Source organism: Psammomys obesus, unplaced genomic scaffold (assembly GCF_907164565.1).
Source record: "Psammomys obesus unplaced genomic scaffold, mPsaObe1.curated_primary_1811, whole genome shotgun sequence".
NCBI lineage: Eukaryota > Metazoa > Chordata > Mammalia > Rodentia > Muridae > Psammomys > Psammomys obesus.
In genome coordinates, this window is record NW_026593947.1 from 1,303,735 (window position 1) to 1,330,714 (window position 26,980).

At 48.5% G+C, this 26,980-nt stretch overlaps 1 protein-coding gene across 8 annotated transcripts in view; it reads right to left on the bottom strand.

Moving 5' to 3' along the window:
- Positions 1-6,124: 6,124 nt before the first annotated feature.
- Positions 6,125-26,980, bottom strand: part of Pard3 (par-3 family cell polarity regulator) — a 416,186-nt gene continuing 395,330 nt past the window's right edge. For all 8 annotated transcript variants that reach the window (XM_055617584.1, XM_055617582.1, XM_055617583.1 and 5 more), the window contains 3 exons: positions 22,966-23,086; positions 14,162-14,289; positions 6,125-7,933 (listed from right to left, as the gene is read on the bottom strand). In XM_055617584.1, coding sequence (XP_055473559.1) covers positions 7,591-7,933; positions 14,162-14,289; positions 22,966-23,086 — 592 coding nt within the window. In that variant the 3' untranslated portion in view covers positions 6,125-7,590. The remainder of the gene's footprint in view (positions 7,934-14,161; positions 14,290-22,965; positions 23,087-26,980) is intronic.

Here is a 26,980-nt window from a genome sequence, read left to right on the forward strand (position 1 = left end):
CAGAGCTATGAATGAATGAACGATGAATGAGTGAGTAAACACGAGGTAATTATTTTTTGGGAAATGACTCCACATTGTACTGTCAGAATCATTCCTTCCCAGGTTTCCTCCACTCGGGCAGCAGCCATCTCCAATTCCAGTATCCTTTGACCAACCTTGTTTAGGGTCCTAGTCAGGCCATATAAAATGGCTTCTTCTTTAGAAAATCAATATTGGCTTCTTCATGGCCTTCCTGTTACCTTGAGCAAATCACACAAACAGGATGTCCGTGATTTTCAATTAATCCATAGGGAATGCCTAAAAGGACTTAAGATACACAGCTGAAGACACTAACGCAGCGTCTGCAGCAACCCACCGGATTCCAGGTCCCCGATGAGCATCCTCTAATGAAAGGGGAACACATTTCCTGCCTTCCAGGAAGGAGAGCCAGAGCCAAAGGAAGCGCCTCATTCAAGCGATTAGATACTGGAAACTCAGTCCTTGGCCAGTCATTCTCCCCGACGCTGAAAGCCTGTGTTGTCTAGTGTCTTCTCTAGGGGCATGGGGCTGCAGACCAGCTGCAGCATCTACCCTGGCTCCTGCCTCCTGGCCATGTGGTCCATTTTCAGGAGCCTTGGAGAAGGCCAGTGTTGCAGACGATGAATGGAAACATCCTTACTGCTTCCCACACAGGAACCCCAACAACTTCCTAGGGGAGCTGGGGACCCAGCCAGGTGCCCTATTGCCCACCATGCTCTGAAAGGCAGGTCAGCCTTAGCACTGCCAGCTTTTCTGAGATATCACAAATATATTTGATTAACATCTTGAGTGAAATAAGCCACTGGCTTCATTTTGAATGTCTCAGAGTTAAAAGTTTCTTTCCATGCATAATTAATAGTCTTCTTCTTTGAAGATAGATAAGTTTTATCTATCCAACTATTAATGGATCATTTCCCTTTGCCTATTGCTACGCCATTTCTTTGTCCAAAGTAAAATACGATACAAAGAAGAAAGGACTGGTAAAGAATAAAGTCTCCTAAAAGTAATTTACATTTCTGTCCTCAATGAGAGAAGCTTCAGAATGTTATAAACGTGTCCAGCTGCCACCAGCTGCAAATGTCTTACATCTAGTGGGCTTTGCCCCTTTGAGCTGCAAGTACCAATGATAAGCATGAGCTGCATGGCTTCACAGTCTCCCAGCACATCTTGTGTTCTCGATGGGCCAGGGTTTCTGCATCTGCCGGGATTGGCTTTTGCTGTCTGCCCTGTGCGTGGCCACATTCTGCTTCCTTAGGCCTGTGGCCATGCACTTTCCAAAACATGCTTGCTGTTTTTAGTCTCCCACGAGCCTTCATTTTCTCATTAATAGCCTGACTTGGAAGCTCACTGAAGTTCCCAGAAAAAAAAAAAAAAAAGCCACATCTATGCTGAACGTTCCACAGCGGTGATTGACATGTCAGAACTTCAGTGACCGCCGAGAGGTTGCTATGTGGCAGGTTCAGAGCCAGCTTGCCTTGGGCTAGCTCAGCCCGTGAATAGCCCTTATTGCCCACCGGTGTGAGACCCAACATGCTCAGGGGAGGTAGATACATGAACAGGCTCTTTGCTCCCACCGGCTTCAGGGCCGAGAACGCTGCCAGCTAACATCTGAGGCCAATAGCTGAGACTTCCCCACTTTGCTACAGCCCGCCCAGCTGTTTCCACCAAACTGCTTTTGGAAAGTATGTTGATTAATGATTCTCCTTGTTACCACATTGGAACAAACGGTATTTGGGGTAATCTAATCTCTGTTTCCTGGCCACAGTCATTCGTGTTTGCCTCTAGAATAAGTTGTCTCTTATTTTCTTTGTGATGAGAGCTGTGTCTTTGAAAAGGAATTAATACTTTCTGGTCTGTGTCTTGAGCACTGACACAGTAGAGCCTCGTCGTGAGCCGACAGTCACTGAAACGGGACTAGAGCAGAGCCTGCAAACCCACATGCAGGCCTGTTGGAGCTCAACACCTCATAGCAGCAGTGCGGGCCCACACAAGGAAAACCATTTCCTTCAGGTCCAGAGGATCTGGACTGGTGATTGGGCAGCTCAGTCAATGACTGAAGGACCACTCTTCAGGAAAAGTGCCGCTTTAATTCATGCTGAATGGATAGGGGGAATAATGATCTCTGTAATTCGACATTTTCCTTCCCAGAATCTCCATCCTCAGGGAAGTGGCTTACAGGCCCATAGACATACAACTTTGTAAGTCTTCCTACTTCCGAATTGTTACTTTTCCATTCTGTCTTTAAACATGCTGTCTCTAGTACTTTCTCTGATGTTTCCCTCCCCCCTTTTTTGCCAAGTGTGTGTGTGTGGGGGGGACTTTGTCATGCAGCTGACCCTCACACTGGCCTAATTCAAACAGCCTGGATTTCTCTTCCTCTACTCCAAGTAGCTGCTGAGGCACATAGCTCACCTTCTTTGGGGTTTTTCCTTTAAACCCAAAGAAGATTGTCCTTGAGCTTTCTTCTGAGTCTGTTCTTGAGTTATTTTATTAATGAGACTAGAACCGCAAGTGGGAATCCTGATTTCCCCACAACATGTGGTGACTCCAGATTGGCTTCTCAAAATTTCCAGTAAGGCACAAACTGACTGGAAATGTGTTAGGATGTAAAACACAGTGAGGGGGCACCATGGCAGGCCCATGCCAAGGTGTGCCCCTGAGAAAACACGCCATGCAGATCTGGTATAAGGAGGTTTACTGGGGAAGGGAAAGGAATGTGGACCTGGAGAAGGGGTGGAGACAGACGAGTGAACAGGCAGACAGATGGGAGCAGAGCCATGAGGACAGAGAGGGAGGGAGACAGTGTTGGGAACTGATGGAGAGGGCAGGGGTGGCCCGTGGTCCTTTTGGATGCAGCAGGCGCTGACGTCAGCCGTTGCCAGGCCCCTGAGAGGCGTGGCCTGTAGGCTAACAATGGCACATCATATGAAGAGGCTGTTGCATGTGCATGTCTGTGTGTATGTGTGTGTACTATAGACATACGCAACTTTCAAGTATACATGGATGGCGTGAGGGTCACTCTAACTTTCTAAAACTTTGATGCACTGGGGGTCGAGCCCAGGGACGGTCTTTCCTAAGCCAGGTGGGTCTTCTACCAGACGCCGTGCTCCCAGCCCAGTGAAGACGTTCTAACTTTAGAACTCTCTGTCATGCTTAGTTTACTAGTCAATGCAAAGCCCTGTTACCACTAAATAAGGACATAAAGTTATTTGAAAAAATGTTTTCCCAGCTCAGTGTGCTAGAGGCAGAACCCAGGAATTCGCATGCATTGTTTCTAATGTGTTTCTAATTCCGTGTTATCTTTATTTAGCAACAAGCTCACAGAAGCCCAGGCAGGCCTTCAAACCGTGATCCTCCAGTCTTAGTAGGTGGGGCTATCCCCACGACTGAGACAAGATCTTCCAGTTTATGCAGACTATCAAAGCAGACACTGAGACTTATGGCCAACTGTTGGGCAGAGTGCATGGAATCTTATGAAAGAAGTGGGAAATAGTAAGATCTGGAGAGGACAGGAACTCCACAAGGAGAGCAACAGAACCAGAAAATTTGAACACAGGGGTCTTCCCAGAGACCCATACTCCAACCAAGTATCATTCATGGAGATAACCTAGAACCTCTGCACAGATGTAGCCCACCGCAGCTCGGTGTCCAAGTGGGTTCCATAATAATGGGAAGAGGGACTGCCTCTGACATAATCTGATTGGCCTGCTCTTTGATCACCTCCCCCTGAGGGGAGAGCAGCCTTACCAGGCCCACAGAAGATGACAAAGCAGCCACTCTTGATGAGATCTGATAGACTAAGATCAGAAGGAAGGCGAGGAGGACCTCCCCTATCAGTGGACTTGGGGAGGGGCATGCATGAGGAAGGGAGAGGGAAGGTGGGATTAGGAGTGGGGGAGGATGGGGTTTATGGGGGATACAAAATGAATAAAGTGTAACTAATAAAAAAAAGATCTGCCGTTTTGATAAAACCTTTGTGTCACAGTGGTGAATCAAAGTTAGGATCTGCATTGAACAATTAAGGAAAGTGTGTTGCTGTTGGTGACAATGAAGGCTTGATATAAGCCCCACATGAGCCAAACCCTAAAACCAGGCCATTAGCCAAGGCCAGGGCCAATACAGATATTCCTGTCGTTCATCGTCTTGTCACTTGCAGGCTGCAAGGGACTGCCCTTACAGTAAGTCAGCCATCCACTGGGCCCTGGGCCATGCTAGACTGTTTAAACAGCAAAGCCTTCAAAGCTGTACTTAAAATATTTATCTCATAAAACCCTTGCCTTGCAGCAAGCCTCAGCACTGCTCCAGGAGGCCAGTGACGCCATGGAGAACGAACGGCTCTTGAGGAGACAGCCACAGCTCCACTGGGACCAAACTGTAAAAGGCTCTTGGAAGCCAGCTATGGTGTGACATGAGTCAGCACCACACTGAGCCATTCAGAGAAAGGGTGTTTTTCACGCGTTTAATTGATCCTAGGAGCCGAAGCGCAGCTGGAAGAGAAGGCTTCCCAGCTCTCCGTGGGGCAGTGGCTTTGCTCCTGCAGTGCCCTCCCCGATCACGTGTCCCTGCCCCAGAGCACCAAGCTGTGGGTACAGCTTGCCACAAAAGTAAATCAGAAAATAAAAATGCACCTTCTAGAGCTCAGTCTTTGCACACACATACGTGTTCCTATGCATGACAGGAAGGCGACTAGAGATAGGAACCCATCAAATGGGAAATGGTGGCCTCTGGACAGGGCAACGCCAGCCTCACATTTCATCCAGGAACTTCGAGGCCGGCTATCAGCCCCTTGCTTTTAAAAAGAGAGAAAGAAAGCTTATGCTCAGAATTATACAGCTTTTTCAAGTCACTTTAATCCAGCATGCTTTTGATCTAGTCATTACTCAGAGCTGAGGTGATTTTCCATTAAAGCTGCCCCTCCCATACCCGCACTCTCTGACCTGTGAACACTCTTATTAGCTGCCTTATTAAGATGCTATCCCGTCTCTGAGGTAAGAAAAGAAGATTATCTCCTTACTTTGTGTGTCATCACTGGAGCAATCTTTTTTTAAAAAAATAAAAGGAGATAAAAAAAAAAAAAAAAAACAGAAAGACAGAGTGTTCGACAGATATTTTTTTTCTGGTTCACTATGCTTTCCAAAGGAGGGACTCCTGTCACCCCCTGGGTGGCCCTCACAGCTTTAGTGACTATGAACATATGCCTGGTTACAGTGGCTTTTGTGTGTGTGTGTATGTGTGGTGGGTGTGTGTCTGAGTTCTGCAGACCTGCAGGGTGAAGCAGAAGCACAGAAAATGCGTGGAGCCACAGGCTCTCTCTACCGTGTCTGTGCCGCTCCAGTGTAGACAGATGTGTTGTCAAGTGACACTGCAGAAATGGGAGCTGACTGGAAGCTTACTGGGGCAGCAATGCCTCCTCCTGCTTCACTCACCTGAAGTCCTGTTCAGATGCCCTGGGTGGGCGCGCTTGCGCGGGCGCGCGCGCGCACACACACACACACACACACAGACTGTCCATAGAGGCGTCTCAGTCACAGCCCACAAGAGGGGGTGCTGGTTACTGTCCACGGGTTGGTCATTAACACCTTTCATTGTCTGTCTTGACTCAGTGAGAGTCTTCGGCTAAGACCACCGAGTGCAGCAAGGATGTGCACGGTCTCCTGTGTGACGGCCTCATTTAAGATCTCAGCCCATATGGCTCCTTTGGGCTCTCCGGGTCTCCCACAATCCTCCTTAATAAAGGGTCCCATTTATACACATATTTGCATATATATGAATACATGTGACAATAATAAAGAATAAGAGGCCATAAACTTGAAAGGGAGTGGGGGATGGGAGGGACTGTAGGAAGGAGGAGGAAATTATGTAATTAATATTAACTGAATAAAAAAAAACACAAAAATTTAAATAAGAAAAAAATGGGGTTCTAGTCTTTCCCATGCCCCCTTCCCTCTCCTGGGTGGTCAGAATCTCTCTCCCTCCCTCCATCGGTGTTTTCATAGATAGGAAGAAACTTTCACTTTTGGTAAATATGAAAAAAATAAAGACATCTGTTAGTATACTTTAAAAAACAGTTAGGAGAGGTTCAACAGGAACGCTGGAGATGCTCACAGAACAGGAAGAAATGTGCCTTTTATTAAAGTCTTGTATGTACAGGGACAGCGGTCGCTCACAGCTCAGGACGGCTGTGAGTGAGCCGTCCAAGGTCACCACGTACTTACACTGGAAACACCACTTAACCACTGAAGCAAGGCAAAAACAGGTAAAGCCATGTAGGCAGAGACACAGGCCTGTGGACACTTTGCGGTCTTTTCTAAAAACGAGTCTACACAAAATACAATGTGCCAGTAAAAAAAAATAGGCATTTCAATACATGTCTTCTTTCTTTCTTTTTTTTTTTCTCTTTGTTAATACATGGGTCTCTGAGTGTTTTTCTCAAGATTTTTTTTTTTTTTTCACATCGAGATTCGCAGGCACTTTAGCCACCCAGCCTTGGTTTACAATACAGGATGTTCAGCCCGACAGGCAAACAGCGGGAGAGGGCCTTGTGACACAGCCATGCACAAAAGTGTGACCCCCAGTACTCTTCTGGGATGTCACAATGTTCGCAATGGGACGGCTCTGCTTTTATTTGTCTTTATGTTTCACGGCAGAATTACTTAGTAATGAGGCCCCGCCAGGAAGGGGCACAGTGTGGGGGTACGGGAGGCAATACTGACTCCAACCTCAAAAACTGTACTGAGATTAATTTTCAGAATCCAACAGGACTGGTTTTTTCCTCGTCCCACTCTGTGCCTGTAACAATGCAAATGAAGTGAAATAACTACAGGATGGCCTCGCCTTAGCTCCTCGAGTGCACACATGCAGGCCGCCCCCGTGTCCCTGGTTCCCACGTGTCACGAACATGACTGAACATGTGTATTTATAAACGCAGACTAGAATCACTGTGGTGTGGGTAGCAGGGTTATAAGGCAGTTGGAAACACACCCTCTCCCCCCAATAACCAAACGGCACTGGCGTATGGCTCAGCTTCTTCACTACCACCCCAGAGCCTTCATGCTCCAAGGAACTGAGGAACGAACGGGAAGCCCAGACTAAGTCCGAGTACAGGGGGCACCCCTGTGGCAGAGTCCTGGAAAGCCCTCCTTCCCGGTGCACACTGCCCTTCCTGGGGCAAGCTGTACTCTCAGGCTGAGCTACCGCTCGAGCTGAGAATCCAGGGGGAAAGGAGTCCGCAACACCGGCCTCGGGTCACTCTAAGATGAAGCTGTGACATCCACAGGCATCTTAAGCACAGAGCTGAAGTCTCCGGTACTGCAGAGAAGCTGGTGGGTGAGGCCTTCCACTTGGGATTGGGGGTGGGGGGGTGGGGATGCCCTTCCACGAGATAGACACTGAGACGCAGTGGCAAAGACATTAAGGCCTTCCGTTTCTTTGCTCCTGCTGCTGAAAGGCACTGATACCAGCGACAGAGGTGTTCTGTAGTACCACCGAAGGTTCTGAAAACTCCGGAACTCGGTCTTTACCGGAAAACGTCCTTTATTGCATGACACAAAGCGCTGCCACCCTCCTTTGCGCTCAGGAGTAGAAGGGCCGCCCCTTCTCGGGGGTCTGCAGTCTGTTCAGCCTGGCCACCTGGGACGGCGATGGAGGCACATCTTGCCGGAAGGGGCCCCGGACTCCGTCGGCCGGGGGCTGCTTCTTCAGCTGCTGCTCCTTCCGCCTCTGCTCCTGGCGGAGAAGCTCCTGCGTCTCCAGCATGACCCTGGCATTGAAGCCATGCCCACCTAGATAGCCGTTCCTTGAGCCCTGGTAGCTGGAGTACCTGGGGTTCTCCTTGGCACTCTGGAAGCCTTCGCCAGGCGCATAGTTCTGTTCCCAGGAATCCTGTGATACGGAGCTGGCATTCTTCCTGCTTTGTCTAGCAATAAAGCAAAGAAGTCAGTCAGGGATGAGAGAGATAGGAATGTGCAGACTTTAGCAAATATCATCACGACCTGACCGCTCACCAGGTACCACGGCGGGGGCTGGAGATCTCAAAATTGACTATCACATCCTGGGAAGACACCAACAGCTCAGCTGCTAAAGCCGTATGTGGCCCAAGCCTGAAGATCTATGTTCAATCCACAGTGAACATGTAAAAACCCGGGTGAGAGAGCACACATGTGTAATTCCAGCAGTAGGGCGGAGATACAAGAAGGTCCAAGAGGCTTGCTGGCCGGCCGGCCTAGCCTAACTGGTGGGCTCGGCCCAGGGAGAAACCCTGTCTCAAAAAGGCAAGACAGTTCCTGAGGAATGATAGCCGAGGGTGTGCTCTGGTTTCATGTGTGCACACTCGCTCTCTCGCACACACACAGACACACACACAGACACACACAGACACACACAGACACACACACACACAGACACACACAGACACACACACACACACACACAGACATACACAGAGACACACACAGACACACAGAGACACACACACACACAGACACACACAGACACACACACACACACACACACTCTGTACATACAGCCACACTATAAATACCCTCCCAAGCAAAACAATACAACAAAAATAACCTTGATGGTCCTCAGCAAGTCCCTAGTTTTGGCTAAGAGACCAATGCTGACAGAGCAAAAGGCAGAAGCACACTCAGCAGCCACTGCCGGGCGGGCGCCGCTCCTAGCACCAGGCGCCCTCTGCTCTGCTCGGGGGAACCCCTGTGGCATGGGCGCAGACACGGGGCAGTAGCTTTGCCAAAACTGTGCTCACCTGCTACTGTTCAGCTCCAAACAACCCAACCAGCACTCTACCTAGCCACGGCCAGGTCAGAAATTGGTATGTGTGGCTCATTTGCGCCTTCCAGAGGCCGAGATGTCACTCTGCTATAAGGAAGCAGCCCCTGTGACAGTCTGAGCAGACAAAACTCAGAGTGCAGCAGGCCGAGGCTGGGCCAGGCTCCGCTGCTGGAGCACAGGCCGAGCATGCAGGCCCGGGTTCCATCGCCAGCACCACACAAACCGGGTGCTGTGCTGTGAGCCATACCAGCATTAGGGAAGTAGAGGCAGGAGGATCAGGAGTTCAAGGTCATTCTTGGCTAAGTTGCAAGTTCAAGACTTGCCAGGGTGACAAAGCAAACAAGGCAATAGGAAGTCCAACAACCTTCAGCTTAGCTCTCTGAAGGCCTAGTGTCAGTAGCTGACACAGGCCAGGGTTGTACACCTTCCTGTCTGGAAACTATTTTTCCACAACTCAGGTTAGAGAACTCATTTCCTGTCACCCCAGGATAGGGAGACAAACTCAAGCCACACAGAAATCTCACATCCTAATGTGTTTTCAAGGAGCTTGCTGTGGTTTTCAGAAAGCATGATTCTAAAACATCTTTAATTTACTATTAAGGCTCTGGATACTTCTATGAATTTGTAATAAGATTACCTTTGATAAAGCTTAACAATATTGTGCCAGGAAGGAAGACATGCCCTATTCTCCCTCCTGAAAATGAAAGCAGGAGGAGAGATGACAGTCATACTAAAGAAAATGCATTATTGTGCCATTTGTCAACAGAAAATCATCTGCTGGCAGTAGGCACAGCCTCTGGCATCAGCACACCCCACACTGCACATGGGTGAGGAGACTGGGAAGCTACCATGTCTCCACGGGAACAGACTGACCAGCATCTCAAAGTTCTAGAATGCCAGCAATATGGTCCAGTGTAGAATCTGCCCATTTTCCACGTGGCTGAAATTGTGGTTGGGCACTGCAGATGGAAAGTGGACTCAGCGCTCAGTGTCACCACTGTTTCTGTGATCCGCTGAGATGAACAGTGGTTCCTATCTGGCCCTCCTCACGGGAACCACAGCAGGGCAGGAAGGAGGAAGCTTCTTTGCCTAAAGCACTGATGATCTTCACTTTGAAAGTTATAAATTAATATGGCCAGAGGTGTGACAGAGGGATGGTGTGAGCACGAATCCTGGGAGCCTCCCTCCTCCCTGGCCCTGCATGCTCCTCACATGGAAAGGTGTAGTCACCCAGAAACACAGGTTCTTTCTGCACCACAATTTCTGAAGATTCACCAAGGCTTGTCAGGGATGGATGAGAAGATGCTGTCGGGGAGAAACTGTTTTGAAACTCAAGTTTGCTTCAGATTAATGTCAACAGAATAAAGAAGCAAGTCTTGAAACAGGGAGTAGTGAACTCTTTCTGTCTGTCTGTCTCACACACACACAGGTCTCTGTGTCTCTCTGTCTCACTCTCTCCATCTCCCTCTCCCTCTCTGCCTCCCTCTCTCTCCTCCTACACTAGAAACTAAACATTCTAAGCATGTGGAATAGGCTAAGAACAGCTCTGGAACACAGAAGGCGCAGATTCTGAACTGTCACTTGGTCACTGTGTGGCTGGGGAAGTTCCCCAGACTACCTTGTCCCTCAGATGGGCTGCAGGACCCGACTGTATGAGGTTCTGGGGAGAGATCGATCACTGACCCACATAAGCAAGTTGCTCAGAAAAGGGACTGGCTCTCCTCAAATGACTCATGGAATCTGGAGAGCAAGTCACTATCTAATATTAGCTTCTAGGTCTAATTAGGGTAGAGAGGGACGATGGTCACCTTTTGGGGCCAAGGACAACAAGTAGGAAGTGCCAGGTTAGTGATCCTTGCAGAGACGTAGTGGATTAGGATCCGAGAGCTGGTGCCCATGAAGGTCATTCCACAAACACTTTCCCACTCTGCCCATGGTCGTTCAGACCAAGGCCACAGCAATGGCAGCCACCGGTGTGCTCCCACTGGATTTGTTCACAGTCATACCTAGGTCTGCCAGGTCCTGCCATGAACCCCCCGGACATCACTGGAGTATTTGCTATACACGCTGGCTAGGTACTAACTGCCTTCTACTGATTCTACTCTTCCATTACCAGGTAAGAAACTTGAGCCGAAGTCACAAGGCAAGGACTTCAACACCATGATGAGGGAGGCAGAGATGAAGAGAGACAAAGAGCAAGGCTTTGAAACTGACAAACAGATCTGGACTCAATATCCCCGGTGGGAGAGAAAATGAGGATGCAGGGGCCTGTGATAGGAAGAGGTGTAAGGGAGAGCAGGGACACAACAGACACAGCCACCACAGGGGTGGAGGAAGAGGAAAGACAGAGAGTGCAGGAAGACAGAACTACAGCATCCTGGATGCTAAGAGGTTGCCAGTGCACAGATGTCTGTTCAGGTAGAGGGCTTCTTTGGGGTATCAAATCTTTTTGTTAGGATTTCTACTACTGTGATAAAATATCATGACCATAAACAACTTGAGGATGAAAGCTTTTTCTCAGCCTGCAACTCGCATGTTCTATTTCCACTGCTGAGGGAAGTCAAGGAAGCAACTCAACCAGGGTAGGGACCTGGAGGCAGGTGCTGATGGAGAGGGCAAAGAGGAACAGTGCTCACTGGCTTGCTTTCTTGGCTTGCTCAGCCTGCTTTCTTAGAGCACCCAGAGCTACCAGGCAAGGAGTGGCACTTTCCATTGAGCTGGACCCTCCTATGTCAATCATGTACCACAGGCTTGCCCACAGGCCAATCAGGTAAGAACTTTTTTCCCGAATTGAAATTTCCTCTTCCAAAATGGCTGTAGCGGGCATCAATTTGACATAAAACTACCCGGTACTCCACAGAAAGGAGCTCAATTAGGAAGTAAAGAAAACATGCTACTCTGGTTGAGAGCCAAGTGAGGGGCTTGCTGGGGTCCCCTTTCCCCAAACTGGCACTTCAGCCAGCTACTGTTTTCCCAGTGTGACTCCCATTCTGCCCATGCACACAAGTTTGCACACAAGGCTGGCACATGCCTGATTCAAACCTCTTTCTCCACTCCAGCTGATGCGGGCTTGGTCCGCTTGTTTCATCTTATGCTCCATTCTGTAACTAAGCTACACTGGCCTCCGATGCACACAACTTGTTCACATGAATTATCAGAGATCAAGCGCCTCTGCACAACATCCCATATGTCCCAACCTTGGAGCTGACTATCTTATGTAAGCGGCATCACATACCCCTCTGCCCTCCTGCTAGAGTTCTCAACTTTCCCCCATATCACTGCTTGCAGCAGTGAGCTGTGAGCAGTCCTGCAGGGCAGGATCAGGGCTGCCAGGTTCTCCTGCCAACCTTTCCCCTACAGACAAGGCCTGCACGGAAGCCATTCTCCTAGAGAAGAGAGTATGAGCCCAAGTTCCCCTGGTCCCTCCTGCTGAAAGTGATGTAACTCTTCACTTCGGGATGTCTGATTTCCTCGTGTCTAAAGTGAACACAGTGAGTAGCCAGGAGGGAAAGTCCATTTTCTACGTGGGAACAACACTCCAGCAGCTGTAGCTCCAAGGGCGGCAGTCTGCTTGAGCTTGGGCCTAGCAGGCACTTCCTGGGAAAGGGGAAGAGAGGGAGCTAGAGAGGGAGGTAGAGGTAGAAAAAGAAGGGTAAAGGGTGACCATGAACAGACCCGATAACTGTGATGACAATGGTCAATTGAACATTCAAAGTAAAAAAGAGAGTGTTGAGTGTTCTCAACACAAAGAGATGACACACTGAACTCCATCAGAAAGTACTGTGACTGTGTCAATCAATGTGACCAGGAGACTCCAGGAAAACTTCCTAAGCACCAGGGGCCCTCCAAGCTGCCTTCTTTCAATGCTGTCTTCACTCCTGTATCTTCTGCCTTTCTCCCTTAGCTGAGTTCCCCCTTCATGATGTGAACTTTGTTAAAATTCTTCATTTCCTAAGAAGACTTTCTAACCCAGTTGAAATCTATGAACCGACAACTTGCCAATCTTGTCTTCTTCATACCAAGAATGCAGGTAGCAAGAGACAGTGTGACAGAGACAGCGCTCCACATGACTCTAAGGATGCCACCTTTAATCGGGGTGAAGCTACACAGCGGCTTTTCCAAAGCCGCAAAGCACCACAGAGCTTCACAGAGCTTCACACCCGATAATCCAGGATTTCTAGAAGGAAATCCCTGCGTTGCTGTGCATCCAGTCAGGTATAGTGGAGGGCGTCAGCACATCTGGGCTACAAGTGTGTTGGAAGGACTTACTGACCACGAGAAAGCCATTTCATTTCCTTCGTTTTTCTGAGTTGTTTATTGGCAAGATGAGAAATCTCCAAAGAGCTTTATGGAGACTTAAACCTCCATGTCTCTTCCCCAAGACAGGCTAAATGACCTCAATGGCTAATCCCTATATAACATAAAGATGAGGTTGGTGTTCCTAGGGTACATAGCCTCACAGACGTGAAAAGACAATGATGAGCTGGTTAGCACATCGACACCATGTATGCTGGTGGGCTTCACACCCCTCTTGGCTACCACTGTGCATGGCCAGTTCCTTGAGCTGTCGTGGACATTAGCGAGCTTTAGAGGAACTCGCCTTTATCAGAGAGTGAAGGAAGTTCATGTCCACCTGGATCAGACAACACACAGATAAGCACCTACCTTCTTCAAACTGTTCTCAAATTTACATGTTTCCTTTAATAATGGGAAAACAAATGTCTAATAACCATCACACAGAAGTGACTTGTTTGGAGGAGTTTGAAAACCTGCAGGGTTTTCAATAGGTTTATTCTCCACCATGTATTTCCTTGGAGGAAGACTTTGATGGAAAAATAGTAGGCAATTTCAGTGTGTGTATGTGTGTGGCCAGCCATGTGACAGAATTCTAGTCTTTCACAGAGGACATTCGGGGCAGAGTCCCTCCCCTCACAGGCCTAGCACACAAGCTTCTATTGCTTGGGTGTCAGTTAATGAGCCACGTACCCCTGGGACTCTCTACACTTCCAGAGGAGTGACAGCAGAGAGGGAGGGCAATTAGAATGAGGTCTGTGACCACCTATCCACAGTTGTGCATGCTCAGAATCCTCATGCCTGCTGTGACAGAGCCTAGATGCACACAGCAGTATTCAGCACGGAACCCTACGGCCAGACAAGCGGAAGCGCCATTGTATGCTCCTATATCAGGCAGGAAGTTTTGCTTTTGGTATGCACAGATGTAGATGCTGGCTTTCTTCTATGCTGCCATCAGATGAGAGACACCCCTCCCAAGCCAGGCATGCCTGCACTTCCCTCCTTGGTGATGCTGGATCCAGCTGGGAAGGCTGTTTCTGCAGCCCTGAGGGCAGCTCACCTTGGCAGTGAGCTGTACTGGCGTTGGGCCTGCTGGAAGCTCTCCCGCTCCTCCTGCCGCTGCCGCTGCACTTGGACCTCCACTGACACGGAGTGCCGACCACTCTGCGACGCTGGCCGTGAGCTGGGCTGTAGGAGAGACGCACAGCTTGTCAGTAAGGAAGACAGCTCCCTTGTCATGCCAAGAGTGATGTCACCCAATGCCTTCGCGTGCCGGAAAAGTGCTCTGCCAGAATTACCCTGTCACGCCTCCAACTTTGATTCTCACCAAACAACTTTGGAACATTTCACAAGTTCTATGATTGTGTTTCCCTACATCAAGTTTATTTGTTATCCTACCTTATTATCTTGAGACAGGGTTTCATGTCACCCAGACTGGGCATGAATTCACTGTGGCATAGCCAAGGGTGACCTTGAACTCCTGATCCCCTGTCTACCCACACTGGGATCAGCGTGCCTGGTTTGGGTAGTACTGGGTATGGAACCCATGGCTTTGTGCATGCAGGTAGCCACTATACCACTGAACCACCTATCAACTCACCTCTCATGTATCTTTGAGAAAAAAAACCATAGTATACCTTAGCTAAGTCTTACAAACTCCACTTTAAGTTGTGACTTTGGTGTGGGCACATTGATTAAAATGGAGAGACCAACCCACTAACTAGTGTTTCTTAGTGAGGTTTGGTAAATATTGACATAGATACTAGTTGACATCCCTTACATAGCAAACATAAAGCTCAGATTACAAGTTAAAACCAGGCCGGGCAGTGGTGACATAGGCTTTTAATCCCAGCATCACAAGACAGAGGCAGGCAGATCCTTGTGTGTTCAAGGCCGGCCTGGTCTACAGAGTGAGTTCTGGGATAGACACGGAGAAACAAACAAACAAAACCAAAAATCCAAGGGCTGGTAATGTAGCTCAGTTGGCACAATGCTCAGCCGGCATGTAGGAAGTCCTGATTTCATCTCCTCACCACATAAAGTGGACATGGTAGAACACACGTGTGATCCCAGCCCTTGGGAGGCAGAGGTAAGAGTAACAGAAGGTGAAGCCCGTAGTGAGTTTGAATCCAGTCTGGGCTACACAAGACCCTGTCTCAAACCCACCAGTGGGTTCAACTAACCACCAAAACAAAAACAAACAAACAAAAATTGCAACCATAGCTGACAAAGGCAGGAGCTCACAGGCCTGTGATTTGAGGCTTCCTGAGCTGGGGAACACTGAGTAGTGGTCTCTTTTGCCCTAGAAATGGTAAGCAATACAGACAGTACACTTTTATTATGAAGTGACAGTTCAACTTTGAAATAGAAAGAAATCAGCTTAAATGAGGTACTGTGACCAAAGACAGGCCTGTCCCCAAGGAGGTCAGCCAGAGGGTTCCAGAGGCCTCTACCAACAGCATGGGCCTGTCAGCTAATGAAGACCGATTGTGCCAGTTGAAGTGACACATCTCCCTTGGGTAACAGGAAGCGGCAATTGCCCACGGCAACTCTAGCCTCAGACATGTCTTCACTCCACCTGGCCACCTGGCCAGAAGGTCATTCACAGTGGATTATCCTGTTTATACACTACGCTGTGTAGATCAAAACAGCCAGAAACATCACAGAATACCCAGGGATGGCTTAGCTACACCACCGCTGGCATCCCAAGATACCCATCTTGTTACTCATCCATCTTGGTGCCCTTTGTCCTGTGTGACACTGCACAGTCTACATAGTCTATGTGACGAATATCAGCTAACAAACTCTACCTGATTTTTTCTTCTAGCACTGAAGGCCAGTGGCATGCTGTGACTCAATCAGGGCTTTGCAGAGTAATAAATAGCCTTAGCACTCACAGGAGAGTGTTAAGGCAACATGAGTCCTGCCCCCTAAAGAACGGAAGAAAGAAGGAAAGAAAGAACGAAGGAAGGAAGGAGGAAAAAAGAGAGAGAGAGAGAAAGAAAGATAGCTCCTAAGGAGTGACACCTGAGGTTAACCTCCACATGCCTACACACACACACACACACACACACACACACACACACACACACAGATAGATGGTAGATTGATAGGTAGGTGGAAGGTAGAGAGAAAGATGGATGATAGATAAATGGATGGATATAGGAAGATGATAGATGATAGATAGATGATAGATAGACAGACAGACAGACAGACAGATGATACGTAGAGTATTTTCCTCGGTGAGTCCCTGCCTTTGTGTACACAGCACCCTCCACATTAATGAAGGCAGGCATCTTCTCCCCCTTCAAAGGCAGGGTGCCACTGACCTCCTGGGTCAGTGCCTGTAGGAGCCTTAAGAATGTCACCAAACAAGGAAAATAAAAAGTGAAAACTGCATGGTTTGCACCGAACCCCCAAGTGCCCTGTTTCCTTCCTCTTCACCATTGTGAGCTCTGTATACAGTGAGCTTCATCAGGTTGTCTGGGAGGTTCTGGCACTCTGAGAAGGGTTTAGTAACCAGCGATTTGAACTCATGCTGCTTTTTGACACACTGCTTGAGGATATGTGAAAAGAAAATGTAAGATCTTATGGGAATGCAGGTATATTTTTTAGTTGTTTCTCTCCACGGCCTGAAAATTTGATTCTGACAGAGGGAAAAAAAGTTGAAGGGCTTTTGTTTCTTCAACTGTGCACTTTCTGACACTGTTCAAAGCCTGTCAGTCGTAAGCATCTGCTGAAACTCTGACGGGCTTCAGAATGAGCAACACGGGGCTGCAGCACGCACAAGCGCATGACTGGGTGTGACAGGCTGACACCTCATGCAGTCAAAAGGAAGTGTCAGCCTCATCCTGCATAGCGCACGGCCCCTCCCCAAGCCTGCAAAGGGCATGCCAGCCACGAACGTCACCTCAATCCTGAAGAGACAACCCTAATGGGCCACGTGTCTTAGAGGTTGTGTATGTGACTAGTTGATAGCAACAAGTCAATAAAATCACTCTGGCAAGCTTTATGCTTGTCCCAAATAAAAATTAACGTCAGGATTGAAAACACAACTCAGTCCATGACTTCCAAACCCATGCCAAAATTAAAAAAAAAAAAAAAAAAAAAGCCACGTTTTTACTTGATTATAATCCTGGCACTGGGGAGCCAGAGACAAGAGGGCCCCGAGTCTCACTGGCCAGCCAGCCAAAGCACTGAGTTCCAGGTTCAGCAAGAGACTTCTTAACCAAAAGAAGATGGGTGGTACCCGAGAAATGATAACTGAGGCAGTTTTGGCTTCCACATGCACACACACACGCACTCGCACATACATGATCACACACATACACAGAGTAACTTCTCAAAGTCAGCACAGATCTCATAAGTACGAGCGTTGTGAGAACGGGTAATGATAGGCAGGCCTACCTTTAAAGGCTGCCCTCCAGTTCCCATGACAGAAGCACAGCCATGTATCTGAATCAAAAATTACAGAAGTAAAGACACAAGGAAGAGAGAACAAGTAACCCCCCAGGACCCATGCTTTCAAACACGGCTATTGGAAACAACGAAGTGGGTGGGGGGAAGGGAGAGGAGCTTAAGGCACATGTATGGAGAAGGCCTCAGTTCAGATCTCCAGGGCCCGTGGACCAGCCAGACCAGCCCATTTGCAGCTCCAGGTTCAGTGAAAGATCCTTTCCCAAAACATGTGGTGGAGAGTAACAAGGAAGACACATTCTACAGTGACCTCTGGCACGCCCCACACCCCCTGCCCACCTGTGCACACACCCACAGCCACACACACACGCTGCACCTGCGCGCACGCACACGCACACACACACACACACACACACACACACACACACACACACGATAACAGCTGTACAGAAAATCCACACGCCAGCTTAAGTGCTGCTGGGAACACTTGTCTGGGAATTCAGACAAGGTAGCGACGCTGCTCTAGCTGCAGATTACAAAATCACCTAGGTCTTGTTTGTAATGAAGTTGGCTATAAAAGATTACCTTTTAAATTAAAAAAAGAAAAAAAGGGCCTCAAGTGGCAGGTCTAACTAACGAAAGACACTGTAAGACAGGTTAATATTCGATTGTCACAGAGCACAACGGAATCTCCTCCTTAAAACCACAGGAGAAAAATACACCTGTTGCTTTTGTAAGTGAGCTGCAGAATAGTGGTCTTTGTCATGATTAGAAAGATCTTACGTCAGGTCCGAGAAAGCTGGGCAATGCTAGTTTCGTTCTGGGAAAGAAAATATATGAAATGTCTCCACAGAGTGCCACTGAACTGACATCAAGGAAGCATTTCTCTTGGCTAATTAAAATTATTCTTGGCCCCACTTGACCTCCCAGATCAGACAGGACTGGGGCTGTCAGGGTGCTGTCAAGCACTGAGAGTTCCGAATCCTAGGTAAAGGCGGACCGGTCCTCCAAACACACATTTCTCCTTTATAAAGGCATGCTTTGGCATTCGCACGCTGTTGGTTCCCGCAGTCTCTCCCATTGGCTCTTGTGTCTATGAGATTTTCCTACCCGAAGCACCTGGTACCTTGAGAACTAGGCGCAGCTCTACAGAACAGGCAACCAGCACCAGCACCAGCACCAGCCCCAGCCCCAGCCCCAGCCCCAGCCCCAGCCCCTCCTCTGCAGGGCCATGGTATAAGAAAGTTTGTCTACAGGGTGGTCATAGGGCCCAAAGCAAGGGGTTATTTTGCTGTGGCAAGGGGCTTTCTCCTTAAGGAACTGGCACCCCTCTGCTGCTAAAACAGCTTTCTCTGGGGATGTTTCCAAGGAAAGGAATCTCCACGCAGTGTGAGCTGCAGTCACACTGGGAGGCTTAAATTAAAGCGATGTCTCCTGAGTCAAGGACAAGGAGAACTAGGAAGCAGCAGAGGCCTTGCATGTCATTAAAACAAGGACAACAAAAACAAAAGGGTTTTCTCAAATCTCCTGTCCTGGGGGAGCAACCGGGGATGCAGATCAGCTCTGCCTGGCACTGGGCTCCCAAGGAGAGCAGACAAAGCGCTGCTAGGGCAGAGAGAACCATGTCAGTCCGCACCGGAAGATGGAGGAGAGGGCAGATTCTGCTGTTCATTTAAAGCCTGAAAGGAACAAAGCAAGCTCAGGAAGGATAAGGACATTCACACTCACCGGTCAATTTTCTCCTTGAAGGACTAACATAATTTCAGTCACTACTGACAGGGGATGGGAAGGAATTGGTGACACTATTAAAGTCTCCATTATCCCACTTCTCAGTCGTTTCAGCCAGCACACCTCCTTGTGGGCAACAGTAGGTGTCTGAGCGGGCCTATCGGCATGCTATACTTTCGTGTGTACAGCAAGCAATTTAATTCTTTTCTGTAGCTTCCATCTAGATCCGAGCGCCCACAACAGGGAGAAGCCAGCTACCGCTCAGTAACGTGCCCTAAATCACCTGAGGGAAGATTAAGGCGGTGTGCTGCTTTGTTTAGGCTGCACCTGCACAGGGTGGGGAAGAACCTGCTTTTGCCTTCCTCAACCTGGGAGAGACTGTGTGCCAATTACAGAGCTCAGAAATTTTCTGGGCCTGTGCTTCTCCAAAGGCCTTTTGTACCACAAACCAGCTCTTTCTAACTCAGACACTGGCTGGAACAAAGGCCCACGAACAGGTGCATCCCACACTGTGAGGGTTTCCAGTGAGCATTTCCAGAATACATGAGTTTTTAGGGCTACTTGCAGTAATTTTTGCCGCAGGAAGCTCTGTAGATGAAGTTGTTGGCGAGGAAACTATGGGCTGTATCTGTAGAGTTGTTGACCAGGAAACCAGGTGATACATCTACTGCACTGGGAATGAGGATTTCAGCTTATGTGCTATGTCTTTCATACACCTTGAAGGTGAACTTGATGTTCTTTAAAAATAAAACGAGTGTGGACTGTCCCAGCACGTGAGACCATGTTGTTCTCACTCCTGAGCACAGGGAGGCTACAAGGTCAGCAAAGGGAAGAAAGAAGATTCCCAGCTACAGAGGGACAATAAACAGCAGGGAAGCCCATGCTCTGCCAGGTTCCACGAGCAGCTCTCACGGAGGGGGCGAGGAAAGCCTAGGTTAAGATGGCTGTGCAGAGCGGAATGACAGCTGCAGAAAGCTCACTTATGCCATCAGCAAGAGGGAGAACTCTCAGCAAGCTCTCGATTATTTGCAAGTAAAAAAATAAAAAGAAAGGAAAAGGTCAAATTCTGATCCACAATTTAGGAAGTTGTACTTAAGGTGACTAGCTTGTCATCTAGTAACTGCCAGCTCTGTCAGCACGGGCCATACATAGGCCATGCTGTCTGTCTAAAGTTGCAATGGCACCTGGTGAACTCTATTTTGACCTATGACACCTTTGGCAGTTGGGTTTCCAAACTACAAGATTTTTCTCAATCTTTTCTCTAGTGTGATTGTTCCTATTAAAGATATAATGTGGAAATACCTAAATCACTTCCTTATCCAGATCTCGAGGGAATCCTTCCAGATTCTCTCAAAGAAAATATCATACAGTGAGAAACACTGACTTGACCTCAAACTTGAAACTCCTTCAGATGGGTACAAGGTCAGCAGCCAGAAGCCAACCGTTGTGGCCACACTCCTATAGTTCCAGCACTTGGGAGGCTGAAGCAAGAGGATTGCACCAGCTTCACTGCAGTTTTAGGAATAGACACTTCCTTTCCCAGCTTTGTTCTTCTGTACTGTATGATAGTGGGACGTCCTGAGCATTCAGGAAGTTGAAGAAGTCAAGTCATTAACGGAAAATGAATGCTGGGAAGGGCTGGACAGAAAGCCACATTCCTGGCTAGCTAACAATGCTCTCGTGGCAGAGTGTGGGGACTGTCAGTGTCGGTGTGCAGGGGCTCACAGGTCGGAGCAGGGTATGTGACAGCTGCTTCCATCTTGGTGGCTGTTTTCCCCTCCGCTTGCCTGCGGTACTCAGTGCCCTCTTCAAATATAGTTAACTATTTATTACACATCACATAGGAGCCCTGCTTTAGGAAACCTCTCAAGGATAGAGGGAGCCAATTACAGCAAACAAAACCAGTACATTATCACAATCCCATCCTGTTGCTAGAGAGATGACTCAATTTAATGGAAAATAAATCAAATCCCTTGTAATGAAAGCACCGCTAACAGCAGAACAGCTGCTGAAGACAGCCTGGTATTTGTTTAGATGTTGGATTGGTTTAGAACACCCAAGGCTGGGCAAGGATGGACTTCATGGTGCATTTTCACACTGAGTGCTGGTCTAACGGTGCAAATTGACATGCGAAGACGGCTTAGCAGGGCCTTATCTGACCTTCATCACTTGGCCCAAGAGGGGGCCTATCACCCTAAGGCAGCTTTCACACCTTTCCTTCTAAGTCAATCTTTCAAATGATCACTGAGCTCCCTGACCAGAAGCCTTTGAAGGTCTTTCGCTTTTCATAGCACACTGGGCATTCAGACCAAGAAGGGCCAGGAAGCCCACCTGACAGTCCAGAACGAGGCTGCACTCTCACCCTTCCCTCAGCCCAGCCACACCCAGGTTCACCGGCTGGGAGAGTCATCCTTCCTCTCATGAAGGAGGACATGTGTCTAAGTCAGGTCTGTTCCCATACCATTCTTCCTCTCCCTATTCAGAAATCTGCTACAATGTGTTTTATTCCCAGAGCTGTTTGGAAGGGACTCATCAACCTCTGGACACTAGTGTCCTCAGCTTCTGTGCCTCCAGTGGAAGGACAGCACGGCTGTTCCACTGTTTTTCCAAGGCATCCGCCATTCCTGCAAACTCTGAGCGGCTGCGGTGAACCATCTGCTAGCTGCTGAGTCTCCCCCTACTCACACTAACCAGCCCTGACCCCTGCACCCTCATCAGGACTGTCAGACATCCTGATTGTTGGTCCTTCTCATCTCAATAACAGAGTTTCTCCGCAAATATGTTTCCTTCTTTCTCAGTCCTCTAGTCATTTGGCAGGGGCTGAGTTACCACCAGCCCTGGAAATTCCTATACCCAGAGAGCCATTAGCAGCTCTGACTCACTCTCACTCTTTCCAGAGAGCCTTCAAAACCTTCTCTATCACCAACACCAACTCTGCTGCCATCCCTCTACCTAGAAGTGCCAGCAGGCTTCACACACTCAGATGCAGGACACAGGAGTGGTTGCCAGTTCTGTTTTAAAGAGATCACAGAAGTGGCCACGTAGAAGATGGATGAGAAGAGAGGTGAACACAGACTCCCAGGGATCTGACACATCCTTGGCAGGGCTGGGCACCGGCTAGGTTGGTGGAGTGCTTGCCTGGGGGATAAAGTGCTGGGTTTGATGTTCTGCCCCACAGAGAACCGGCATGATGGTGCACTCGTGGAGCACCACAGTGGGGAGGCAGAGGCAGGAGGGTCAGGAGTTCAAAGTTATCCCTGATTACAGAGTGAGTTCAAGGCCAGCCTAGGCTGTCAGAGGCCCCACCTCAATTTTAAAACAGAACAAAAAATACTAAGGAGGTTAGAGAACCAGGAATTACCAGTCTCTGTCTCATAGACGCAAAGGATCATGAGCTGAGCTTCCTCTGGCTCTGCTCTATAGGAAAGCACTGTGTAAACTTAATAAAAGATGCAGTTGAGAGCAGACATTCTTTGGGGGTATCTCGTCATAGGGCTATTTGAACCTATTACGCAGTGGACAGATGGTGGAACAAGATAGAAAATGAAATTAGCAATGATGAAACCCAGATGGAAAGGAGGGAAAGGTCAGAATGCTAAAGGTCAGAGGGATTTGGCTCCATCTTGTCTTGTTTCATAAAGGACTGAGGTCACAGCTCAGGGGCCTCTCTGGCAGGGCAGCTGTTAGCCTCTTTGCTGGGCTGAGAAACCAGACACTCACCCAAGACTGCTCAAAGCTGTAGGTGCGGCGCCGGTCTTCCACATCCTCATCCTGTTTGGCCTGCTGGAACTCTTGTCGTAGACGCTGTATCCGGTCATGGTCGCTAGGAGTGGGTCGATTGCTGAAAGAGAAGGGACAGCAGTTAACATCCTCAAGAGCAGTAACCATCAATCACAGCTGCTAGGAAAAAGGGGGCAGCTGGCTGTGGCAGCTACAGAAACAGGAAGTGAATTTTTGCAATAAAATCTGGGCATTTGAAATGTTCGTTTGTTCTCACTGTGGCTATTCTAGCAAAGATCTGAGAGGGTGAACTGTGCGTAGAAAGAGACCTCTTTCGCAGTGATCTTTCAAAGTCTCACTTCCTTTCTATAATCTGGTTAGGTGAAGGTTTGCAAGGATGTGGCTTTGGCCATCAGAACAATTAGGGTCCAGACCAGCTCCTCCAGCTCTGTGGCCTGGGGCACACCATTCTTCTTTGACTTTTACATACGAAGCAGAGATAATTATCTTCCATCAATATCATCTGTTATCAACTGGCATGACAGTAAACCCCTGTCCCCCAACAGACAGACAGTAACAGCACTCAGGCTCACGAGCCAGGCGTAGCATACACCAATGGTTCCGACATTTGCGTGGGAGGCTGAGCCTAGAAGATGGAAACTGCCATGCCCAGGCAGTTCAGTGAGATCCAGTCTCAAATTAAAACAAAACCAAAAGCTACACGGGGGCTGTTGCTATGTCTCTGGTACAGTGATGCCTAGCAAGTTCTCTCTGCAGAGCCGCAAGTAATAAAACGTACTTACACCTGTGTGGGTATCTCGTGTGTCTGCGCATGTATGTATGTATCTGCGTGGTGTGTGTGTGTGTGCTATGTGTCCCTATGTTTGTGTATGACATATCTATGTGATGTGTTTGGGTATATGGCATATATAATGTGTCTGTGTTGCTGTGTATGTGAACACGTGTGTATATCGTTGCACTATGTGTGATTCTAATACTATTATATGTATGTCTGTGTCTGTGACTGTATGGATGTGCTTGTGTGTTTAGTATGTGCATGTGTAAATGTGTGCATACCCTCATAGCCATGAACAAAATGTGATTGACATGGTAAAATGAGAAACACAGGACAATCAAGTTGAGGCTGCTCCAACTAAGGTGCTTTCCTTTTGGCAGCACCAACTTCCTTTAGTAGGAAGAGCAGCTGTAAGACTGGCAGAGGAGGCAGCACTTCCCCCCCACCAAGTGAGGAAACCGACACTTTAAGGAGGAGTGGCGAGGGTTTGGGGTGGATCAGTCTGAGAACATGAAAGCTAACAGGTCTGTAAATGTGCTGTTTCAAATCACACAACTTTTCACACAGTCTCGAAAGTTCCCTCCACGCCTCTGAGGCACACAGGCTGCTCTCCCCACCAGGTTTTAAAAACACAGATAGAGCTATCTCTTCGTCTAGGACAACAGCACTGGCTGCCAGCCTACAGCTCCTTCCTTCCATGCTCCAGTGACTGCCTGGGCATGCTACTAGTTGCCAACACAAAGTCATAGAAGAGTGAGCACTTCCCAACATCACTGTCCCTTTCCTGGCTATGGGTTTTTGGTCCCAACTTGCCTCAATGGAGGGCTGATCAGAGGCAGCCTCGCTATGAAAGTTCTCCAACCTCACCAGGATCAAGTCAACTGTTTCCATGCATTAACTGTACATTATGGGTCTAATGAAATCCAGGAAAGTGAGGAAAATCAACCTTCCACCATCTACGATGAGGAAAAAGTCATTCCCCAGCAAGCTGGCTGAACCAATGCCCTCAATTTCAGTTTTGGTAAGCCTGGTGGCATTCTGGGATCAGCCTCAGAAGTCACTCAGGCCTTGATTTCTAAATGGCTCAACCAATTTTTCTTTCCACCTCTCTTGGAAAGAATCACACCAGCTTGCCCTAGACCAGTAAAACCGGTTTCCTGGCTTAAGCCGAAGGCAGGCTGCAATGGTTTCATGATTGATGATGATCTCCAAGGAAGGGAAGGCCACCAGTGCCCCTTGGGAATACCCATTGGCAGTGTGGAGGTGAGACCTGGCTTCAGAAGAGGAACTATTGCAGTGCTGCCTTGTTTCTCAGGCCAGGCTGTGACGGGCCAATCATTCAAATCTGGGCTTTGAAAACTCTGATGGGCTCTTTTGCCAAGAAAGCCAAGGGAGATTTACATATTCATTAGCAATCGTGACTAATCCCTACACATCCCAATCAACCTAGACTACGGCTGGTGCCATTTAAAAGCCGGTCTTTTTGTTTTCTTCCTATTCTCCCCACCCGGTGAGGAATAAAATACCACCACCAAAGCAGATTCAGTGGACGGTCGAGACAAAAGTCTTAATGAGCAGTCTAGAAATTGTCATTTCCGGAGACTCCGTATCCTGGGGTATGATCAGAGATGATGGGGATTTATGATGCTCTCTATGAACACACAAAAGACACCGTAGTGCAAATGCTAACACTTAGCCTCCTCTTGCAATCCTGGCTTTTGGAGCTTGACTGCTTGTGTGTGTGTGTGTGTGTGTGTGTGTGTGTGTGGTGTGTGAAGAAGACTGGCTTGACTTCAGGAATGACGTGGTTTTGTTCTGTGGTAGTCTGGGCCCTGTCCTACAGAGACTCCTAGCCCGGTGTACATCACGGTGCAGCGGGACTTGGAGGCCCACAGAACAGGACACCTGGCCTGGAGCCTTCTGGTGGCCTGTGTGTTTTCTCTGATGGTGGCTGATGCATCCACTTGTGCTAAGTGTACCGAGCTTCTGCAGGCCCGCTGACTCGACACTCTTGGCGTGCAGGGTGAGGGCACAGGTTGCACAACTGTGCCTGTCCCCACTCACTGGTGTGAGAATGGCCATCTAGGAGAATATGGTAAGTGTGCCCTTTGGAGACTGAGGCAGCCCGTCAGAGCTCAGGAGTCCGTTGAACAAGCAGGCTCTGAGCCGGGCAGGCTCCAGCGCCTTACTGGCAACCAGTGGAGGTGAAGCAGCCACAACATGGGGCAGCCACGTGCAGTCCATGGTGGGGCTGGGCACAGTCTGTGGGTACCGGGCATGTGCAGGGCAGATGGCAGGCAGGGGTCCTGTATGCTGTCCCTCAGGTACCACTTCACGTGCTGATATAGGACAGAGCCTTCAGGGGACCTGGGGCTCCATTACCACGCCCAGGTTTTCACACGGGTGCTGAAGTTCAAACTTACGTGCGCACAGGAGGAACTTCATCAACTAAGCTGTCCACTCCTAGCTCCTTCCCTTCTGTTTTTGTTTTTCCAGACAGGGTTTCTGTGTGTACTTCTGGCTGTCCTGGAACTCACTTGGTATACCAGGGTGGCCTTGAACTGTGAAGTCTGCCTGCCTCTGCCTCCTGAGTGCTGGGATTAAAGGTGTGTGCCGCCATACCCAGCCCCTTCTATTTTTAAAGAGAAATTATAAATATGGTTTTCACCGTAGGTTTAATCATTGACTTAATTTATTTTCTGATTCAAGGCAAGCCAAACACAATAGGGCAGTTGGCAGCCACGAGCTCCATCTACTTTACATTCTGCAGCTGCTGTTTGTCTTCCTAAGTCATTTATTTCCACCGCATCAGGACGGCAGTCCTGAGACGCGGATGCAATCAGCTCTCCATGGGGTCATCCTTGTCCTCACCTGTCCTTGAGTAGGGAACACTGGGAAGAACGTTAGGATCACGACTTTTTTTGTTTTACTGCATGTTTTCATGTTTGCGGTGTTGGCAGGCATGTATATCTGCACCATGTACACCTGTGCATCATGCAGTGCCCACAGAGGCCAGAGGAGGGCACCAGATCCCGGGGGCTAGAGTCACAGAAGGTTGGGGCAATCTGTGGGCCCTGGGAATGGAACCCAGGTTCTCAGGAAGAAGAGCCAGTGTGCTGAACCATTTTGCAATCTCTCTAGCCCTTAACTTAAATATATATATATATATATATATATATATATATATATATATATATATATATATATATATATATATAT